Source organism: Cylas formicarius, unplaced genomic scaffold, assembly GCF_029955315.1.
Source record: "Cylas formicarius isolate icCylForm1 unplaced genomic scaffold, icCylForm1.1 PGA_scaffold_12__32_contigs__length_19106922, whole genome shotgun sequence".
NCBI classification, from domain to species: Eukaryota; Metazoa; Arthropoda; class Insecta; order Coleoptera; family Brentidae; genus Cylas; species Cylas formicarius.
In genome coordinates this window covers 19,030,514-19,054,400 of record NW_026844225.1, presented here as the reverse complement: position 1 = coordinate 19,054,400, position 23,887 = coordinate 19,030,514, and the positions used below count along the sequence as shown (strand labels likewise).

Sequence of the window (23,887 nt, the reverse complement as noted above, 5' to 3'; positions counted from 1 at the left end):
GCAAGTTTCTCCAAACATATATAGCCTTAAGTCGACACTATTGGTAGCTTCTTTATTGTTTTTTTATTATAGCATATAACATAGCCTAAACATTTGTTATAGGAGTTGATTTTTTTGTAGTTCATTTTATGCTATAAATGGTTGCTGTTAATTATTCACTATTTCCTTATTTTCTTTACAAAAACGGTAAGAGATATAAAAGTTTGCCTATGTTTGTGTCGATTTCAAGATATTTGCTATTTATTCATTACACGTGTTAAAAATTTGCATTTTTGAATGCAATATATCTATTGGGTTATGAATAAACTGGAAAAAAAACTAAAAGTGCAACAAACGGAATTTTATGTAAAATATTTGCAATTCGAAAAAGATAGTAAGTAGTGCCAAAAGTTTCTAAACTAATCAAATTAACTGAAACATTTTGTTTGATTTTTTTTTAATGATACTGCAGCATTATATTAATTAATTGTTTCTATAAATAGAAATTTTTACAATTGAAGAGTTTTTTGTTAAACTATTCAATACATATATTTTCAAATTCAAGATATCAAAGATATTGAATTATTCTTGATAACATAAAAAAAATTGCAAAAAAATTTCAATTTGCAATACTAGCATGTATAATAAAATATGAAATTCAAGCGGCATTGTTTTTTTTTTGTTATTATTTTTTTGTTTAAATGCATTTATGTTTTCATGTAAGAACACAAATACTGTCAAATATATAGACGAAAAATATTTGATCTCGAAAGGAGACATTCGACTACGTGCTACAAAATAAGAAAATGGCGAAAATGAAAGTAAACATCGGCAATTTGCAAATCTCTGCGCTTTTACGATATTTATCTAGAGCGAAAAGCGACAGAATACGATCCCATGATAGAAATTCGTGAGTATTTTGTAAATAGAAAATATAAATTACGTGTAAATATTGTACGAGATTTGGCACGTGTTTTACAATAATTCATAATAATTGACGATAACGTTGACATTGAAATGTTCCAGACAGCTTTAGTAGATTTTTAGTATATGGTTACCAGTTCGAATTAGGTTCGTATCGGCATTAATTTTCTATAGACAATTCGTTGTAAATTGCTTACATTGCATAAATACTGCAACAATAATTACTATGCTGGATCAGTTAATGGCAAATTTATTTTGGTTAATAAGTATACAGGGTGAATCATGAATGCTGAGCAAAAATGAAACTTTTTGGTTAGTTTCGTTTTGGTTAGATCGGAATGTTTTGTGCAACCGTGAATTACTATCGATATTACCTTGTCTATTTTTAAAAGAAAATGTGCGAGCACTTCTGTATTGGGTTTCGGAAATAAAACTCCCCACCGGTTTAAATAAAAATACACAAAATTTATTCAGTCTCATTATAAAACCTAACAAAAAGAGACTATATTTAAAAGATAAATAATTAAAACATATTATCTTTGCAACAACACAACACACGCAAAATATGAAGTCATCCAATAATATAAAATACTAGTTTTTCTACTAAAAAAAATTCAAATTACAAACTTAAAAATGTTTAAAATTAATTTGTACTTAACAGGAAACAAAAAATGATTATTCAACGTACATTGCGTGAAAGTAACGATTAGAACAGAGTTGAAATATATACAGCGTGTTGAAAATTACGAAGACGCTTTTATATATAATTCGACTATTTCTAATATTGACTTCGTCACAATTACCATTATTTCCAAGTCTGTAATTCAAAGTGTCCACAAGATGCCGGGAATATCGGTTCCAGTCCCACTGCATTCGTATATACAATGTCGAAACAGGTGATGCATCATAACATTGGCTACGGTCAGTGTAGCAAGCTCCGTCCCAATATTCGACAACAATAAACTTAATCTAGTTAAAATATAGCTTCATCAGCTCCAGTCTCAATTAGTCTTATGAAGTTTCATTGCTTTAAGTGCCGTTCATTTATGCTTCGAAAATCGAGGTGTGAGTATAAGCTTAAAGCAATCTGGCGGTACCGCCAAGCAACTGGGTTTAATGTCTATTTTGCCAGCGACGTTCACGTTGTAGTGTTGAAACAATGTAGCCAATATAACGAAACTAAAACACTGTACCAACCTTTGGCCGATACAGGTCCGTTTGCCGGTGCTGAAAGGGATGAAATGCGCCGGTTTAACAACGTGCCCGGCCGGTGATAAGAATCGCTCTGGCATAAACTGGTCCGGCTTTTCCCAATATTCTCCACTCAGGTTGAGCTCGTAGTTATTAAGAAAAACCATCGTTCCTCGTTTTACTTGAAATCCTTCGATGTTTGTGTTGGTTGAAGCGACGTGGGGAACTATTGGGGAAGATGCTTTTCTCAAAGTTTCCCATAGTACCGCTTCGGTGTAAGGCATTGCTGCTTTGTCAAACAAATTGACGAATCTTTGACCGTCGGTGACTTCGTCGACTTCTTCTCGAATACGCTTAGCGACTTCCGGGTTTTGAATTATGTAAGCTAACGCTATCATTACCAAGTTCCCGACCGCTGAGTGGCCGCCGATGAAGTCTTCTAGCTCGAATATAATGTGATTCCACTCCATATTTGGATCTTCCTCTAAATGGATTAACAGCGCGTCAGTGAAGTCCCTGGGAGGGGCGTGGTAGTCCAGACTGGCCATATGGTCTTTAACGATCCTCGCTAAAATGAACTCCCTAATCTCTCCAGCCCAATACGATAATTTCTTCATGTGTTGGTTGTACATGGGAAGTAACCAAGGCAAAAAATCAATAGCGTAGCCCTGGTTGATCTCCCAGAATATTTCGTCGAAATAACGTACTATCCTCTGGAATTCTTTGTCTTCGTACGGGAAGTTCGTCGAACACATATATTGGGTGAACATGTTAGCGCAAGCTCCCAATACAATCGGTTTGATATCGCACGGTTGTTCGATAGGTAGTTTTTGTAGCTCCGACAGGAAAACTTTAAGTTCTTGACAGCCCACGACATTTACCGAATCGTACTGTAGCGAGGTAAATCTAGGCGAGCAATACATACGAGCGATACTTCTTCTGGTTTTTTGAAGGACCGACCAATCACACAAGGCCAGTGCTGAAACAAACGAAAATTCATACAAAATTACGCTACCGTTATAAGGACCTGTTAGAATATTATTGGCATTTAATTTACCATATTTTGAATTAAAACGTTGTTTTAAGACCGAAGCAAATAACCATCGTTGATCAGTTCATCGAACTCTACTTGGTCGAATAAAAATACATGAATCGTTTTGCTAATCGCAAACCAGAAACCGAAAAAGTGACAGTTTAGTGAAATGAATATATTAAAATAAAAATTACACTAGCGATTGCCGAACAGATTCAGTTTCGTTAGAAATTTAGAGTTCAAGTTCATGGTAGACAAGTCAGAGAATAATGTGAGATGAAGTAATCTTATGAATTAAAACATGAACTCGGGTACTGCGTTTACGGACATTTTTCATTGTAAATTAAGGCAATTTTTTGTGGACATTTTATAATAGGAAATTGGTAAAAGTTTTGCGTTTTAGTATATGTTAGTTTAAGCTTAATTTTTCGAGCCATCGATATCAAATTTAAAGGTACTTTTTTTTGTTTTCATTTGAATTTTGAAAAGTCTGTTTTTAAATTTAATTTATAGAAGTAGTTATTTAATTTCTCTCTCCGTAACCAAATGGGACTTGATATGATGAATTTCAAAACAGAAAATACATAATAACTATCAAATACAAATATCTTCTTTTTTCATTATTTGCCAAGAAGGAAGTTGAAATCAAGGATGATTTTTAGGGAAAGTAGGTATTGTTTCTTATGGAATCTTCTATTAAATCAATAATGTAATAAACTAATTTCGCAAATTTGTAAAAATAGGACATTAAATTCGGCATTTAACTAATGTCAATAACAACCATCAACATCAACCATTTAATTGGGCAAAAGATACAAGTAATAATTCATTAAGGACGCAAAATAATCAAATCGAACTTACAATTGTTTCTATCTCCGCCGAACAATTTGTGAAATCGAAGAAAATCGGGCCTTCCGCCAAAATCGGCCCCTTTGTTGATTAATACTTCTTTGATTAGATTGAAATTATTCACAACGACACATTGGGTTGATCCGAGAGTGATGCTGAATATGTCCCCGTAGATTTTGCTCAATGCCGTGAAAGCTTCGAAGGGGGTTTTGTGTTTTCCCAGCAAATGCAAACTTCCGATAATAGGCCAAGGTTCGGGACCTGGTATATTATTCGATTTTTTATATTTTTTCGGAGTCAACAAATTCACTCCGGCCAGCACCACCACAATGATAAATAAAAAAATCGCGATCATAGTTTCAAAGGAAAGCACTGTCTCGTAGGTGTACGTGTTGTGTTCGTCTTCAACTTGACACTGATGGTAGCGTACTATCCTCTACCCTCTTTATGACTGTCCGAGTGAGAGATGGTACCCACGTACCGTCGGACCAATAGAAAACGCACTGTTCCCCACCAAGGGGTTGTAATTGGTGGCGGCCTTATGTTCTATTCAATCCCCGCCAGACTAAATGTCGCACACGTTTCGATGCTACTTAACTGCTTGTTTGTTTACGATTATTATTTCCTTATTCGACGAGTTTTATCGCTTATAGATATATTGGAAGGATATTAACTTAAAACACCCCTCACTGTCCCTGCGACGGACATTTATAATCATTTTGTACCGACAACGGATACATTTAATTTTCATCTTGTCACTTCAGAACCAATTTTTTTCTCATATTTAAAAATATGTTTAATTTCTAAAGTAGAGTCTATCCCATCCAAAAACAACTAATGCTTGTGTTTTGGTTGCCCAAACATCAAGAAACTTCATTTAAACTAATTTTAATTAGTACAGTACACTAAAGACTTTATAAATGTTTGATGGACAATAGACAGACAATTTTTCGAAATAAATTAAAAAATTACTTCATGATGTTTAGTGTTATAATGATCATAAAATTTCAAAATTATTATTTATTTACAGTATATTGGAGCTTGGACACGTTTCATTATGAATTTATATATTTTTGTGAACACGATTTATTAATTGTGTTCATATGCACCCCACATGAAATACTACAATTTTGCATAATGGGGCACTTAGTAATAACCAAGCTCTTTTGATGTTAGGGCACAAAAAACAATACTTAATTCTAAAAATGGGAGAGGGCCGTTTTGAAAAATTTGTAAATTTTAATATTAAAAAGTGAAAGATAATTAAGTTGAATTATGAAGTGGGAAATATTTTTTTAATATGTATTAAGGAAATTACAATTTGTTTTGTGTTTATAACATTTTTGCTTTGTTTGGTTGTATTTATTGAACCCTGTATATATTGTTACAATGCGTAACTGGAGATCGAGATGGTTGGTTGTTAGATATATCGAATTCCCAATTATTGCATAGTGTGCGGCTGGACAATACATGTGCCATCACTTTAACGGAAAAGACTCAATTTTCATCGAAATAAGCGTTGTTAAGCTAGACTCGCATGCGCATATTTTATTACGTCAAAACAAATAGACTTATCGCATATAAAATGCAATTAAAATGGTTCGACGTACTAATTTATACGCATAGTCCATATATACACGGCGTTTCAAGTATAACGTTCGTTTTCAACCACAAAAATGTTCTACTTTGTCTGCCAGTTATATTTACTACCATTCTGCACATTTTCTTTTGCACTGTATCATTCGAAAATGATTACATGAAAATTTTATAAACTATCGCTCTGTTTTTGCGGAAGTTTCTAAATTCTGTGATGTTAAAAAAAATTGAAAATAATAAAGTTCAAATACTTGAAACTGAAATTCTATGTTCTATACGCGACAGTTGCCGTGTCAGTTTTGGAATTATTTTAAATTAAAAATCTCAACCTTTTAATCTTTTCTGTTTCGCTCTTGATTTATTTAAAAAAAAAAATCTTTAATTTTCAAAATTCGTTTATTTACCCAGGGAGGAATGAAAATGATTGAAGCCGATTTTTGCGGTGGAAATAATAGAATTCCCTATACATATAATTAAATATAAATCAGTCCGATCGTGTGTAAAAAATTTTAACGAAGTGAATTCGTTTAACACATACCTATTTTCTTCATTCATTAATTCGTGTTTACAAATAGACGTCCAATGTAAATACATTACAACATATCAAGAAGTAGATTTTTACTGATTAGGCATTCAGTGGGTTTGTACTAAACAAAGCATAGGTGGCCTGATTTATTTTTCTATTTTTTTGCTTGTAGATGTGCGATTTACTTTATTTATAATATAAAACTAACGTTATCAATAAAATACATAAATTTCGATATCAAATGCTTACTCGTATTCCTTTATCCAGTTCATTTTTATATTATTTTTATAACGCTTTATATATACGAACAATGCACACTATTAGATAAAGTCGACAGATAAAATAAAATACGAAGGAATAACACACACACACACACACAATTAAAATGAAATAAACACTTACAAGCAATAGTAAACAACCCACGGCCACTGATTTAAAAATTCAAATATTTTAAAAACATTTTAAATAAACAGCAAATGTTAACACTTGATCGTGCATTAGGGCCGATACGTTTGCAATATGGTATTTTGGAATATTGGAAAATAACAAAAATATATATTCTTTCTGTAAGCCTCTAAGCACTTAATAAATATAAATGAATAAAAAACAACTGAGCTAAATACTAGAAAAAATATGTATATATAGAAGAACAAAAAAATAAGATTTTCATATTTGTATTTTATATTTTGTATTATTTATTTTATTTATATATTTATATAAATTATCCATATATTCCTGTAAATATTTATGTATTATTTTTAATTTTTAATTATCGTTGTCTACTGAAGTATGTTATTATTATATTTAGTATTAGTTTACGCAAATTTAAAATTCTGAAAAATGTCTACAGCTTCCAATAAAGAAAAAAAAAAAGAATTCCTCAATAAGAATATGGGTATTATCCAAAGTAAGGCGCTACGCTCAAACCCATCGTGGACAAGGTTATTTATACTATAAAGTTATGATGGTCAATGTTATATACATTAACTGAACAATTCTGTCCAATTCAGGGTCATTTAATTTTACGTATTTTGCTGTTTGCACCGTCTCGTCTGGCTTATATAACGATCGCATCTATTCTCGATTGTTGACAAAGGACATGGTCAAAACGGCTATAATTATTATTCCGATTTATTTGATACTTAAAAGCATAATATTTATTCGACGCTCCTTGCTTGCGATGTCAATATAACCTCTGAAAGTACTGAAAATTATCTTTTAGCTTCGCTTGAACAAAAAAAGCAGAAATGTATGTTTTATTTTGCCTTCGTTCACGATCATTACTTCTACTCGAAAAAACAAAAATTATGCAGAGCTTAGTGAAAGTACAAAAAATCGTTAAGTGGGGAAAAATTCTTGTTATTCCCACAGCCGTTTTGTATATCTATTTGTATTTGTATGCATATAGGCAGAGATGTGCGTAAATATTTCACACAGGAACGTGTGACTTTTTGTCTTATTTTCTAATCGACTGAGAAATAGAATAAGGCCAGGTTTACGAACATACACTCCATGAAAACAAATCTGCCCCCCTAACTTTAATTTACACAAAATGCTCAGCAAATCGTGCAAAATTAACGAATCGACGTATTCCCAAAGCGGCACAAAATCATTCTAGCCTACATCGATTATTTAACAATAACATTTACGATGTTACAGGGGTTGTGGTGTGCAGATTGTTTTGGACAGTGTATCTATGGTACAATTATGCCTGTATTATGTAAATAAACCCATATTAAATAAGAGCAATAACTGGATGAGGATTAGAAAATTCACTAAACCTGTTTCTTGTTATCTCATCTGACTAGATCTGGCGTTCTTTGAGAAAATTGAAAATACGCAGACCAGGCTTTAAAGAAAACGACCGACTTATGCTATTGCTTTAAGAAAATTATTATATGCGTTCTAATTTTAATTTGTTTTGGAAACTCGCCCCCTACTACTGTCATCATCTGTCAAGTTTCTTGTTTACATTAGATTCGAGTTTTTTTTTTATAAAAATGGAAAGCAAATGTGAGGGGCTGTTTTTTTTATCTCGTTTTCTAAATGCGTGTTTTTGATATTTTCGGTTTCATCAATAAATCCTGATAACGCATATTACACAATTACGTTATCGGAATAGGATAGATAGGACCTACGACATGATATATTACTTTGTTTGAGTCCTTAACTCTCGTACGGTCTTATTTATTCTGGATTTTGAAAAATACACACCTGGTTATCTATTTTGACAGTAGGTAGCCGTGTAAAAAGTACAAATTCCATGCGCAAGAAACTATGAATTAATCCAAGAAAAATGTTCAGTATAATCTCTAACTAGTTTATTAGTATTTCAGTAGGTATCATGTATGTCCATCGACTAAAGTATTTCAGAAAAGTACAATTTTGAAAGTAACAAATTGATTCTAACAAGTTGGCCAAGAATTTGTATTTTTTACACATTTGGAGAAATTCCACAATGCGTTGCTTTTTTCAAGTTTTGCAAAAAAACATTTCGGCAGTAATTCTAAACCTTCTGCAGCCCTAAGCTAGCAGTCTTTGGACGAATTGTTTTCCAACGTTCTATTTTATCTTTTTTTGTTCTTGCTGTAAAAACTGAGGAACAAAATATCTTTATTGTTCTTTATTTATTTTAAAATAAGAGCTTTAATTCTCATGGTGACACTTTTGGACACATGTCACTTAGGCTTATGAAGGGCGACTTTTTTAGGGTATATTAAAAGGGTATAGAATTGCAATTTTGAAAACACTACTCAAAACAATTTTTAGTTTTTGAAGTTCTGACAGCTGTCAATAGATATTTAGAATGCGTCAAGCTGCGTAAATATTAATTGTAGCAAAAATGATAAATAAACAAATAAGTAAAATTTTAGGAATTTTTATAATTAGTATAATGGCATACAATTATTTATTTAACACTTTTTATATTTGCCATATGAAAAAAACTTAGTTTTTTTAAATGGAAACATTAAATTTTTATTAAATAATATTTTTTAAAATTTTTATAATATAAATTTCTAAATTATCATACAGTTTTATAAAAGTTGGCAATGAAGGATGACGATGGTCAAAATAACCAAAACTTTATTTTGAAATAAGTAAGTTGTCAAAATAATACAATATTATTATTTGTTTGTCACCATGGCAACCCCATACTAGCAACAATTTATTTTATGTAATTTTTTCAAATTGAAAAAAATCTAAGTTTTAAGTACTGACAGCTGCCAAAGCTTACAAAACTACAATTCTTTGCCCATTTTAACTTATCCGTATTTGCTAACGTTTCCGAGATCACTATATAAAAATAGCAAGAACTCACTCTGTAGAATTACGCCAATTCTAACTACTGCAGTAAAGAAGAAGTTCTTCTTATCCATTACAAATGTTACAGGCAATTTGAACTTGTGCGAACAAGTTTTGTGATTATTTATGAAACACTGTTATAACAAGTGGTCCTTTCTTACAATTGTTCTCAACAAAACTTGCATCTTTGTGAGATAACTTGCTGCTAATCACTGACGCTGAGAATTAATTTGCAAAAACTTTCCTTTTGGCAAGTTTTGGAAGATTTTCAACAAAATAAAATATATTGTAAACATTGGTTCATCGACAAAAAGGGAATGTTAATATGTTTATAAACTTTTTGATACTTAACCCAATTTACTAAATTAAACAAGTGCGTTTCCTGATTTTTTACAAATGGCAATTTAATTGAGGTGAAGCTATACGATACTATATACTATATGCTATAATATATACTAATATATACGATACCATATACTATAATGTGCATACCCATATACCCATGTTTAAAAATAGTATTCGTAGTGGTAGTATTCATTTCCAAAATGTCCTGACACCTATAGACGTAACACGTCTAGAGGCGTCAAAGACACATTGCTTTACATCAATAAGTAGAATGCTGCGGTAAGCAATAAAATTCCTACAAGCACATATGCCATAAATTAAAACTGTGGATATTTAATGTAACACGACACAAATTACAACAACTGTAACAGTTATTTATCAAGTCGTGGCAAATAATGCCTCACTTTTTAAACCGAATTTTGCAGAAAACTGCATAGTAATTCAAAAATGGTTCAAAAAAGTTACGCGTTGTTTACAGAGTGGCGATATATTCACACACATAAAATGATAAGAGCTATTTAACAATGCGTTAACCCAAATTTAACGTTATTGCATTTAAATAACTTGTTAGGCTGTAAATAGTTTCCAAAAATTTGATGCCGTAACCTTGATTTTCGAAAGGTCATGTTCGTTGATAATGATATTCCCTAGACGACAATACAAACACGGGGTGCGATTCACTAATCTCAATAGTAAAAGCTTATCGTTTCTTGTCAGACGTTTTATTTATCGTGAAACCATAACCTATCCGACTATTACGTAAACGATCCCTTATTGAAAAGTCTTATCAGAATTTGGACTACAGCGTCTTACAGCATTGACTTACGAAGTTTTCGGAAATCATTTGATTTTATTCAGTACAAATGATATAATATACATATTATGTTATTTACAGGAATATTAGGAACATGTAGTAATCTTGGATAATGACTGTTCTACTTGCTGGCAGCTTTGACATTTTAATTTTACAGATGTATTGAACTTTTTAACTGAACCTAGAAAGGCATTAGCCAAAATTAAATTTTCCAATATATTTTCAAAGGCGTGGTTAAAAGCAAAACAATCCAATCAAATCAAAACCAAAAAGAAAGAAGATAATGCTTATTGAAAAGTGACTCATTAGATTCAGTATGCCCCTTGATGATGACTTTTACACCTAAAGTAACGACGTCCCATTAATCATATTAATTTCTGTTCCAAGCTTTCCAAAAAATCTTTGATAGTTAAATCTTGGGTTTGCTACTTATGTAAAACTTTGATTGTGTTCGGTATATTTCAGATAATATTTACCAAGAAAGTGTCTATCTGATTGAGGCTAACAAAGAAATCTTTATTTGTGCACGTTGTCAGGCTTTATGTGTTTTATAAGAATGTTACTTGTGATTTGATTTAAAAAAAAATTGTTCATATTTATTTTGTACCTGGATAGCGATTACAATATTATTAAGTACAAATGTTAATGAAGTTTTAGTGTTCCTAATATTGCCATTATATGGCCAATATTTGGGATACATGTTTTAATCGTTTTTAAAAAACACTAAAATAAAAAAAATTAAATTACAAAAAAAATGCATGTTCTCAATACTAAATAGGGCATTCTGTACCAGTTGATCTATTTGGAAATATTGAAATAAAAAAAAAAACGTTGGTTAGGGTGACAATAATCAAACAAAATCAATGCATTTGAGCGCGTTTTGGAAATCTATAATAGGCAATAGATAGATAGTGACTTCACACTGCTAAGAGGAGTTGCGTCGCTTATGGGAAGCTTTCTATAGTCAATTTCTTCGGTTTCACATTTTTCTGCAGATGTTTCTCTACTCTTTTCTATTGCCTGTATTCTCTTGTGAATTTATTCTTACTCTTCTCAAGTCCTCTTTAACTTCCTCCAACCATTATGCCTTTACTCATATTTATTTTATTTCTTTATTCTATTTCTTTTAACCTCGTTATTGGTTCCTATCCTGTAATTATTTTCGTCCATCTTCACAGGCCGTAGTACAGCTCTCAAGATCTTCCTTTCCGTCACTCTTATTTTTTGTTCATCTCTGTTCATTATCATAGTTTCTACTGCGTACAATAAAGTTGGTCTGATTATAGTTTGTATATTATTATTCCTAAGTGTATAAATTTGTTTACTGCTTGAAAGCTGTTATTTCCTATTTTTATCACACTATTATCAGTTGTTCCTCCACAGATGCAGCCCCATTTTCTCTCATTCTCTCACTATTTCCTTTAACACATTCTCCATTATTTCCGTTCTCTTTGTAATTAGTCCGATATAATAATAATAATAATAATAATAACATATCCTTTATTTGTCAAAAGTCAATATAATTTCATGAATAAACCACAAATCAAATTTTGACAAAAACACAACACCTTTCTAATAGAAAAAAGTTTGCGAGAAGGCCCTAGAGTCTACAATAGCATCGAACCTAGAAGCGCGCTAATATATCGCATAACTATTAATTGCAGAAAAAAAAAAGGATGTTGTCGTGATATCATTGCCAGTAAAGCTCAATTTGTTACTGTTTGATACATGAATGAACGGGAGTTTGCCCTAAGGGGAGAGGAACAATCGAAGAAAAAGGAGACCCAAACCCAAAACGACGGTGAAGTTGTCATAGGAGTTTAAACATAACACTAAAGATAAATAAAAATTGCTATTCAATATTTAAATTAATTATTGTAAAGGTGGATTTTGATCTGTAAGTAATTTAGATTTTATTAATTTTGTGTACGCAGATAGCCCTAAGTCCGTAATCTGACTGGTAAGTCTATTCCATATCATTATTGCCACATAAGTAAATGATCTCTGAAATGTTGACCTTCTACAACGAGAAACAATTAAGTTAGGTTAGTCCCTGTTCCTTGAACAAGTTGGAACATCTCATTAAGATAAGAAGGTAAACATGTAACAGGTAAACAGGTAACAGGTAAAAAGGCAAAATTATTCAAAAAAGGAGATATATGACTACTATGATTGCAATGGATTGGATACCGATTGGTAAATGAAGTTCGGAATCGTCTTCAAACTGTTTAAGCCTAGAATGTGTTACCCTGTGATCCACATCAGACACATATAAAGAAAAGAGAATTGGCCATATCATCCGCATACGCTATTATTTGACCTCCTCTTGTTCTAATTGTTCCCTTATCTATGTTTCGTGTATGCTCTAAGGCCAGATAAAATAATGTTGCTGACAATGAATTTTCCTGTCTGAGACCTTTATTTTCATACTAATTGCTGTTCTTTTTATAGTCAGGGTAAACAGTCTTCTTAATTTTAGAGTTAGTGCTGTTAAAAGTTGAGCACATCTCAGTGTGATCATATGTTTTTTCTATGGTTTGTGTTAAATTGTGGATCGTATCCAATGTTGATTGTCCTTGTATAAAACCTCACTGGTATTGATCAATTATATTCTTTGTTTGTTCTTGCAATTTTTTTTTGTATGAGTGTGAATAAAACTTGCTACGTTGCATTTAAATCTAATTTTTTAGTTGATCTACTTTTTTAGGTATTGTCACAACTTATCTATTCTCAAATTAAGCAGCATAAAGAAAAGCAGAATAAAGTATATTGAATTCAATTGCTAATTTACCTATGCCTTTGGATTCATACATCAGTGCAAGGTAATCGGTAAGATGTATCGTATCCCAGCCCGTCAATGAAAACAATGATTATGTCTATGGTTCCAAATAATAGTTTCGAAGTTCTGTAATAATGAATACAACAATTTTATTTATATAATTAATTTTATATAAGACTTAGCAGTATGCCTCTGGTCGTATTGCTGCACGGTCTCATGTACACATGAACAGGACAACTATGTAAAAATTGCGTTTGCAAGTTAATCGTCAAAAGCCAGACATCTTTTTGTGTGGATTAAAACGCCACACGCACTGGTTGGAGGAGCTTGCAGACTTCATTGCAAGCAAACATTAGTCCAAGATTAAACGTCATCAAAACTAGAAGTAGTTGCAAATCGTCCAATGTCACAATACCTTTCAAAAAATCTAATATAAGAATATGTTTTAATGTTGCGATCCTTATCAATAATTTTAAATATAGAATTTGCATTTGAAGGCTTCTTCGAATTTTAAGTTGTTGAATATTTGACGACACTTTTTATCAATGAAACAAAAGATAACGGACGGGTCCAGAAGCAGTGTCGGCCAATTTATATTACCACTAAAACATTTTTGTGGTTTGGACACATTACGGTAATTTAACGACATTAAAAACAAATGATTTTAAAATAACTTTACCCTCCGAACTTGAAACAAATTGGTGCGCGTGAAAAGGATTTTCCCTAGTTCTAGAACGCTCTCGTTTCAGTTTTAGCGGAAATTTTATTCGTGCCCTATATAATTAAAAAACGATATTTCGAAATTTAGACGATTTCATATACTGGCGAATTGGGGGTTCAATAAACTTAAGCATTTTTTTTTTAATTTTGTACGAATAAGATTATCTCGTCAATTATTGCTAATTTTATACGCTATTAAAATTGATGTATACTGAATAAAACACAACAATCGAATGCAAATATTGTGTTTGATTTTGTTGAATTTTTCTCTATTATTTGTTTTTATCCATTTGGATATATTTCAGTAAGTGTCAAAATAGTTCTTATTAAATTTATTATTTCTAAATAACTTTTCTTTTTAAGAACTTAATTGTCAAACGCAGCATCTTGGCCAATTAATAGATATTAATAGAAAAACGTTTTGTTGCTAATATGTTTTTCAAATATCCAAAGCTTTTCTAAATGCTAAACACCATAAAATAGAAAAATCACTTTTGCTTGATTTTTTCATTTAATTTTTTTATGTTAGTTTTCGATCGTCCTGTGTTTCTTTATTTTTAAAATATCAACACAGACCAGTAAAGGAGACCGCTTTCTATAAGAAAACCAACCTTAAAGGCTTTCAGTCGGAAAAATTAATAAATATATTTAAAAGTTCGAAAGTCATATACATAAAATATTAATATGTCAGAATGGGTTAGCTATAAATGTGATTTTATATACAAAATAAGCTTGTCCTTAAAAATACAAACATCCTGTATATACAACAGTATAATGTTTTATAGGTTGACTTTATTTCATTTTTTTTATATATTTACAAGTTCTGAGATTAGGTGTCATTCCATCATAAACGGACCACCCTATATATTTTGTGTCAGTACAAATAAGTTCTTAAGACGCTGTGGTGTCTCCCGTGTGTTAATTTTATTAGGACATTGTCCTCGAATGGTGTTCTAAGTATGTTTCGATTTACAGTTAGTTGACTTGTTTACTCAGTCTAAGCTAAAGAGGCCAACTCCTTCAAATTTCAATTTTTAATCGAGTAATCATTATTCCGGGTACACGTAACGTAGATCTCGATGATACCGTAAAAAATGTGTTGGAATTTGTTTTCGGCAACAGGTTTTCCCAAGATTGATCTGAAAATGTAGTATGGTCGAACTGGCAATGTATTACATATATAATTGAAATGTGAAATAAATTATAGTAAGATGCACTTTCATCCTTCTTCCTAATTATCAAGGATAAACTCTAATGTTTAATTTTATTGTTAAAATGTTAAAGCAACAAAAGCAGAAAAAGATTCGCCAGCCAATATTCAGAAACTAATCGAAATAATTTTTGGGATCAATCTGAGGACTGTATAGAAAATTATGTTACTTACTACTGAAAAAGTGTAATACATAATTACACAATTACATAATATTTTGCTAGTATCTGTATTGGATTGAAACCCACTGAATCTCAGGGTCCGAAGGATATATCCCTGAAAAAATAATGCTCTCTATAAAGTGGGATGGTTGAAACTGAAGAATATTCAAGAAATGCACGTAAACAAATTCTTGCATATACAATTAACAATTAACCCTTGTTAAGTGAGTAGTTCAATTTTTTCTAGAAAAAAAATTGTGTACGCGTTTTAATTATTTATGTTTCAAATATAGTCTTTTGTTGTTAGGTGTCATCATGAGACTGAACCAATTTTGTGTATTTTTATTGAAACTGGCGTGTTATTTCCGAAACCAAAAACACAAGTGCGGGCACATTTTGTTTTAAAATGGTCAAGGTAAGATACGCAGGAATTCAAGGCTCCTATCGAACGTAGTCCTGGTAATCAGGAATTAATAACAAAAAATATTATATTCACACTGATAAAAATTCATTTCAAAATTATTTAAAAATAAAAAATTTGCATACCTATACAGGATGACCAAAAATGACATCATGCAATTTTCGATGCATTATAAGAGGGCCTCTGCTATAATGCTTCATTCTAGGACACTTCGTTAAAAACATACAGGGTGGAAAACGTAAATTATTACGTTTTTACAACTGCTATGCAAAGTCTGAACTGACTCATTTTTAAGTGGTGTGACAAACCTGATAAATTTATCACATAGTATGTAAGTTGAAAGATTAAAAATAATCCAAATCAAATCGTGAGTGCAAATAGTTTTCCAAGCATATTTGTTGAACCTTTAAGCTAAGTATATATGTATTTTCTTGCCTGTTATTTGAAAGATAATATTAATAATAATTATGATACAGGTATACTTCCATGACTCCATGACTAATTTAATTTGTTTTTATATTTTGTGTCATTTTCATATATCTCGATTAAAAACAAAGCGCTTCTGTTTCTCGAACTGTTCTTGTATTCTGGATTCTTAAAGATATGTAGGGTTTTATCTCTATAATAAACATAATAATTACACTTAAACTACGTATATTTGCACACGCCATTGGTACGATTCTAAACTATTTAGTTCTGAATCACTTTCTTACTACAACAAAAGAGTCTGCCAAGTTTCATGAACATCAGGTATTTTGAATAATTTGAAATGTGTTAAAATGTAACCTATATTTAAGATTTCTAATATTTAAGAAGTATTTATATTATCTTTCATGTTATATATGAAATTAAGAATGAGTAACAACACAACATATAACAGGGGGTCCAAAAGTATAATCTGATCTAATAAAAACTTTTAGTGTCTATAATGCCAAATTGTTAAGCTTATTGGGGAATGCACTTTTTACCTATTAAATTATTTGTTTTGTTTTTTCAGAGAAAACGGGAAATTGTGGTCTTTGGTGTTTTGTAAGGACTGGAAAACTAGGGAATATAAACAACTAGTGCTTTTAAGAATTAGGAAAACGTCTCACATAAATTGCCAAATTTTCTAGAGTTGTTGGAGGCATATTTTAAATTAATTGCATTTAAAAATTGCAAACAATTACAATTTTGATAGTTTTTGGCACTTTTGGGACCATACACAGAAGATGATTATCACAAAATCTTTTAAAAATGTGTGTTCATTATACCTAATTTACCATAAAAAATTAAAATTGATTCACCGGATTCTTAGAAGTACGGTTATGAAATCCAACGAAGTTATGCGTTTAAGCTTGACTTTTGTTCAGTCGAACGGAATAAATGAATCTCATTATAATGTAACGGATTTGGTAGCATTATTAAAAAAACAGGTGAAATTGAATTAGTCAGTCAATCTACTTTCAACAGAAAATTCTCGAATATCCAACTGAAATGTTATTTCGCAGAAATTGCCGAAAGTGTTTGTCGTCACCGTTATTTGAACTATTTACATACCTATTTAGTAGTTCGATCTCTGTCGCGAGCCTGGATTTGATTTTTGATTGAAGCAGTATGACGTAATTTGAAACGTATTTGAATCGGTATTTACATCGAGGATGCTTTGAACGCTTGAACTACTTTTGCAAATTGAAGCAAGTCTCTGTTTTTAAAAATTTGCCAGTGTCTGATTGAAATTTGGTGAAAGTAAGGAATATATAATTTTTGTGTCGTTTATTGTTGTACTTGCACCAAAATTTGGGATAGGTTACGTAAGTTAAGTTAAGTATGGCGTACTATGTTTTGTACGAAATAATATTTATAAATTATGTATAATATCTGAAATCCAAATACTTTAAAATAATCCTTTATTAGTGATCCAATTTACCAGAGCAGGATAAATCTAAGGAGTGTAAAATCCTCTGCAGATATGGTAATAAATTGGACATTTTTTTTTTGGTGAAATTGTGACAAAATAAAAATTAATACGAATAAAAGAAGATTTATGCTATGCATACAAAATGTAAAGATATTAATAATGCACCACCAGAACATGTAAATAGTGTTAGATATTTAGGGTTAATTGTGGATGCTTTTTTTGGATCTCTGTATGGGAAACTAGTTGCAAAGAAAATTTTCAAAGGACGCAAGTGTTACAAAACATAATTAGTAAACATATTACATAATTATGACAGATTAATTAACACAACTAGGCTATACAAAGAAGTAAATATCTTGAATTTGCCAATGGAAAAATGTAAATTACAGAGCAAAATACGAGCCAGTTTCAGTCATAAGATAAATAAATGAAGTCGATTTTTAACGTAACACTGTATATTTGAATTATTTAATTATAGGGAGCAGACTGTTTAAGTACAAATTGTTAAAATAATTGTTCAATAAATTAGCCATTTATATGCAATAATAAAGAATTTCATTCATGAAATTCCATACCATATACATATGAGTCATGCATAGGGACTTTGAAACTCCCATTTCAAGCAACTAAACTTCTCTAGTAAATTTTATACAAAAAATTTGCCTTGTGCATTTTAATGTATTTTCTCAGTTGATTATTTAAATTTCCAGTACCTAAGTGTTGTAAAATATGAAAACTGATAAATTGGCGTATATGTTTATTCTGAGAACTGCGTTTCTACGCAATGCATATATTAAATATGTTAATGTTTTCGAGGAAGCTTTCTGGTTACTTAAAATTATTATCAGTAACCATATCATTACACTCGTTATTGCATCCCACAGACCATCACTCGAAAGTACGCTTGCTCTTTATTATTTTGCAAGTCTGCCTGAAACGGATCCAATTTTGAGTTACGCATTATTTGAACGAAAACATCAATTTTTGTGGGTATTTGGCATTTGACACACATTAAAAATATAATCGATCTTTCCTGAGCAATTGATACAATTGTTGACTTTATTGGTGCAAATTTGTTGTTCTCTAACTGCTGCAAATATAGAAGACGACGTAGACTTTGATATCCATGGATATAAAGATTTTATTTAGGTTTTAGTCATTTTATGTAAAATTAAATTGTTAATTTTGGCAAAAGCAATATCGAAAATCAGTAAGAAAAACTCTTTTGAAATAAATTAAAATATACTGGGTGAAATTATGTCATTTTCATATTTTTTATAGAAAGAAATCTTAAAAGGATATTAATATCCTTTATTTCTAACAAAATAATAGGCATCACTTGGTTTGGCGTAATTAAACATAACAATAACCTAATAATATAAGATTACATAAGAATATAGCAAAAATTTATAAATAATAAAAGAGAGGTCCATCGATAACCTGTCGTTAAAATTCAACCCTACCTGTTCTCAACCCTAACTATGCAATTTGTAACAATCAGTTAAGTTGTGTACAAGGATAGGATACTGAGTCCAGCACTGCTCTTGGTGACAGTCTTCATTGTCTTCTTGGGCCTTGAAAGCATTGATTGCATATTAAATTTAAAGTCTTTCTCTAAACAAATATCTTCATTAAGAGAGCCATTAGCAATGTGATAGCGTTTTATGAGAGCGTTCCAAAGTAAGATTGTAGTTGTGATCGATGTTTAATAGCAAAAATGTAGTATTTTTTAAAATGAAACACAGGGATTTAGGTGGTTAGCAGAGATGCAGCCGTGTTAAGTTAAATAAATTAAGAGGAATAGTACCTAGATTGATATTAGCAGATGTAAATTGCAACCAAGAAATATTTTATTAGAAGCGTTGTACTTTGGAAACTGAAACCAGGTAATTCTTAAAACAATTTCCGGAATAAAAGCTCTAAAAGCAAACAAAAGCAATGCTAAGTAATCTAGATTCAAACAATTAGATCAACAATCAATCTATCTAACGTAAAACCATACGCCATGACTTCACCTAGTTGGAGATCAAAACGTTTTCATAAATTTTTTGTAAAATAAATACAAATAACAAAAAAAATAGCTCCTCTATGAATATGATATCGTGTATAATTAAACCCGAAGAAAAGTCAATTCGCGAGTAATAAATTTAAGTCGCAAAGGAACTTGAACTTTTAATTCGACCAAGACCTTGACTTAAAATGTCTGCCATTTCAGAGAGTTTTAGCGAGCAAACAGTTAAGAAAATTTACTGTTAAGTGTACATTCAGCCATAGAAAACAAACGACCGGTAATATTTTTGCTTCGCGTTCACTATTTCGCTGCTTGAGTTCTGTTTCATCTAATTATATTAATTTTCCGAAAGCGGCTTATAACGGTGAACTGATTCAGATCAGTGGCGTTTACGGTGGGTTTACAAGGACCCACAAAATTTTCATACGAAAAAATAATCCACATTTATTTCCTACTGTTTTATTTACTCGCTACTATTCTTTTTAAATTGAAAAACGGCGAAGTCGGCTGGATTAGCCCACCCGGGCATCAACATCAAGACGGATAAAAAAATATGGAGCGCCTTCTAATCCTGCGTCCTAAAACTCTACTTTTAATTATTAATCCTCGTCAAAAATTACCGGGATCAACGGCCGCGGCCAAAATATGGTTCGCATTTATATAACGACATGATGTCGTCGCTAAAATATTTGACCGACGAAAGCCTATAAACAAAATAAGAATGAGAGGTCAAGGATATAGCCACCAATACAAACTCTAACGGTTTTAAGAACGTTTCGTACCCACCTCGAACTGTATCCTTTTTCTTTTAGAATGTTCTTCGAGGTCAAGGTCAGAATACTTTTAATTTTAACTTTTCCCGCAGTCGAAGATCATCACCGGCAACCTGATTGGGAGAGTACTGTTAAATGACTTTTCTTACCTCTTCTTTTTTTCACGTTATGTCATTCGGTCTCTATTTTGAATTAGATGATACATCTCACATGGCATACAAAAAGAATGTGCTAGGAATGTTGGACCCATATATTCTATATTTTTGAGCAAGAAACAAGACGGTAGAATCCATAATGTGATGTATGATTTTCGATGTATTGAGATCTTGGAAAATTATAATTGGGAATTTTGCGTAAGGTGACTCCTTTTTTGTGATCTGAGTATTTGACTTTTCAGAGTAAATTAATATAAAATTAATAACAAAACAATATATTTGAACATATAAGTATAGTTTTCGCTTATTACTCTAATAGTGTTAGACCCTTAAAAATCTGCCAGCTGCAATTAATTTTGTTTCCGAGTATATGTTTGTGTATTCTTAGAAGATTCATAATTTTAGTGCATAGGACATGTTAATGGTGGCTAAAAGTTTATGGTGAGCATTTCCTCAGGATAACAATAATAGAAGAGAATAGAATACAACAAATCGTACGTGCAAAATAACAAAAAATTGAGGCAATAATATTGACAAGTAACTAAATAACTATTATTTTATAGGACAATATAATTAGCGAGTACACAAAATACAAGATTTCTTCATTCTATAGTTGTATGCCTAAATAGCTCCAATTATTGATTAGAGTCAAAAAAGACATTCTGATTAAAAAAAATCATTTTTAGTTTAAATTAAGAATAGACGGGACAATATTGTATGGTTTTATATTAATTTTATTACATTGCGAAAACATCAGTCCAGGGGTGATGTATATAGAATGCAGGGTCCTAGTCTGTAATATTGTCATACATCATCATACAAAAGGGGAAGTAAAAGTAATACTTCTCACTTAACCTACAATATTAACCTATATATATGGTAATAGGGTACGATAGGAGAAAATTATTTAGTAACAGTTAACGGTGAAGCCCGTACAATATACAATCTTAAAACCACCCCAATACAAAAGAAGAGTTACAAATAACCTATTATTATTTATCTTAATTTATTTATATAAAAAAAGCATATAACAAAGGAAGAATTATTATTCTAAGTATGCTGAGAATATATTTCCAATATACTTATACGTAAAGGTGTTTATTTTGTTGTTGTTTACACGCTAGGTATATTATTTCAAACACTAATATGTTATTTTGGACATATTCTCAACATTTTTTAATGTTAGCTTTAAAACTAGTACAGACAGTATAGGCAAGGCTTATTCAAACAGCCTTTCGAGTCGCTGTTTTTTTTGCATTAATTCAACTTAATATTAATTTGAAAATTGTTAGGTTGGCTATTTTTCCAGTTAAAAGGCCAAATTATCGTGCTTTTGGTTTTATTAAACGGAACGCTCTATATATATTTCTAATATTTTTTTTTACTTCTTCAGATAACAGTTTCATAGGCTTCATGGCTATTTACTTAATAATTACTGCGTTTTCACTTTTCCTTTCTGCTTCCTTCAAATTTTTAATTGAATTTTCAAATTTATTTTATGTGTATTTTATGTGTATATGTGTATGTGCGTGCTTTATTTCCAGAGAGCGCAATTGAAAATGGGAACAATTTTATAAGCGTTTGGATGAAGCAAACACCCACTCACTCATACCATCGTTTAATAAATAGTTTAAGCAATTAGGCCGGCAAAGGTATGAGAAATAAGCTAAATGCACCCTCAACGACACATAAAACACCATGAAGGGTGAGGTCTCTTGAGCGGACATCGTTGGGGAGGGTTGTTCGACTGATTGGAACAAACAAATTTTAATGTAGGTTGCAAACAGCACCGATTTTATGGTAATGTGTTTTTACTGTCACCTGAAATGAACCTGAACTCTCGGCAAAATCCAACCAAAGCCGGATGTTAGACATACAGGTCGCGGTCAAGTGAAAGGATTAGTATGAAAATTGGTTTCGTCTTATTTCAGTTATATAACTGAGAGCTATTTCGAACGCATATCGACGATTCCTAACATTACCAGTTAACCACGCTACTTAGGTCAGTCGCTTAAGTGAAAAATCGTATTGATATTACCATAAGATTATAAAAACAAGTTTCCCTACAATGTATGCCGCGGCTTCTAATGATAGCGAATTGAACTTTGCTGATAAAATTGCAATCATAATTGAGCGTTTTGCAAAAATGCAAATCCACCGACAAATTTATACAGAGTGAAACCGTTAAAAGTGATAGTAACTTATCCACGCGAGTTTCGCCGTAAAATCAAAATAAAAACGGAGTAAAAATCATTACAAAAAGGCACGCGGTCGTTAAAGCACTGATAACGGAATCTGCTGATGCAAGATTCGAGGAATGTTTAAGACGTAAGCGAAGTTTGTTCTTCGACTTGACTGGTTTAAAAGTACTGTTCATTTTTACAATGTCGGTCGGCCAAAAAAGTGAATCTAACTGTGGTAAAAGTTATTATGACACGGTTGTTTTGAAACTATATCGCTTCCAGCGTTTGACTTTCTATGATGACTGTAGAGTTTTCACATGTGCATTAGAATGTGGTATATTTAAAAACGTTTACTTATATAAGCAATTTATCTTAAACGAAGATTGCGTTGCCAGCGCGAACCATTTAATTCCCTTGACGACGAGTCACTTCTGATTTGACCCAGAGTGTATATTTATAAACACCTAGCGACTCGTAGTACTCGGTTAAAGAGTGACACCTGACGTCTAGTCGCGAAGCAACAGAGAGACTGAGATGCTCATATAATGCGGTTGTCGAATTTGTACGAGGTACAACGAAAGTAAAATATCACTTTGTATTTTACTCAAAATTACACCGAATATTTTCGAACGAAAGTTACCTTTTTTGGCCCCTGTATCTAAAAGAGCGGCAGCATTACAGAACTTGCATTTCCGTACAACTCAATCGAACTGATAAGGAATCAGAAGGCGACGCCTCTTCAAGGCAAATATTGAGAACACTTTGAATGTGGGTTAAAAGTTACAAAATGTGCCCGTGACTACATGAAAAGCTGCACGTATGCAAAACGGAAATCAAAATTCTTTCGACGGTTGAATTTTTTGGGAGAAACCTCTAATAAATGTACTAAGTCGATCATAATTTATTATGCATGCATAATTAATATTTTTTAAGTGAAAATTGTATTATAAAAATATTTTTTTATTTTGTAGGTACTTTTAAACTTGGAAGGTAATATTGAAAGGAGATAGAATC

General features: G+C 31.5%; 1 protein-coding gene and 1 pseudogene across 1 annotated transcript; both read right to left on the bottom strand.

Annotated features, from left to right (window-relative positions):
• Window positions 1-1,570: 1,570 nt before the first annotated feature.
• Window positions 1,571-4,367, bottom strand: LOC132708827 (cytochrome P450 307a1-like). Its single transcript, XM_060681439.1, has 2 exons — window positions 3,989-4,367; window positions 1,571-3,073 (listed from the first exon to the last, which is right to left on the bottom strand). Exons 1-2 carry the CDS (start codon window positions 4,329-4,331, stop codon window positions 1,944-1,946), a joined length of 1,473 nt encoding a protein of 490 aa, XP_060537422.1. The 5' UTR covers window positions 4,332-4,367; the 3' UTR covers window positions 1,571-1,943.
• Window positions 4,368-8,665: 4,298 nt separating this feature from the next.
• Window positions 8,666-11,320, bottom strand: LOC132708538 (uncharacterized; annotated as a pseudogene).
• Between the last annotated feature and the right edge of the window lie 12,567 nt (window positions 11,321-23,887).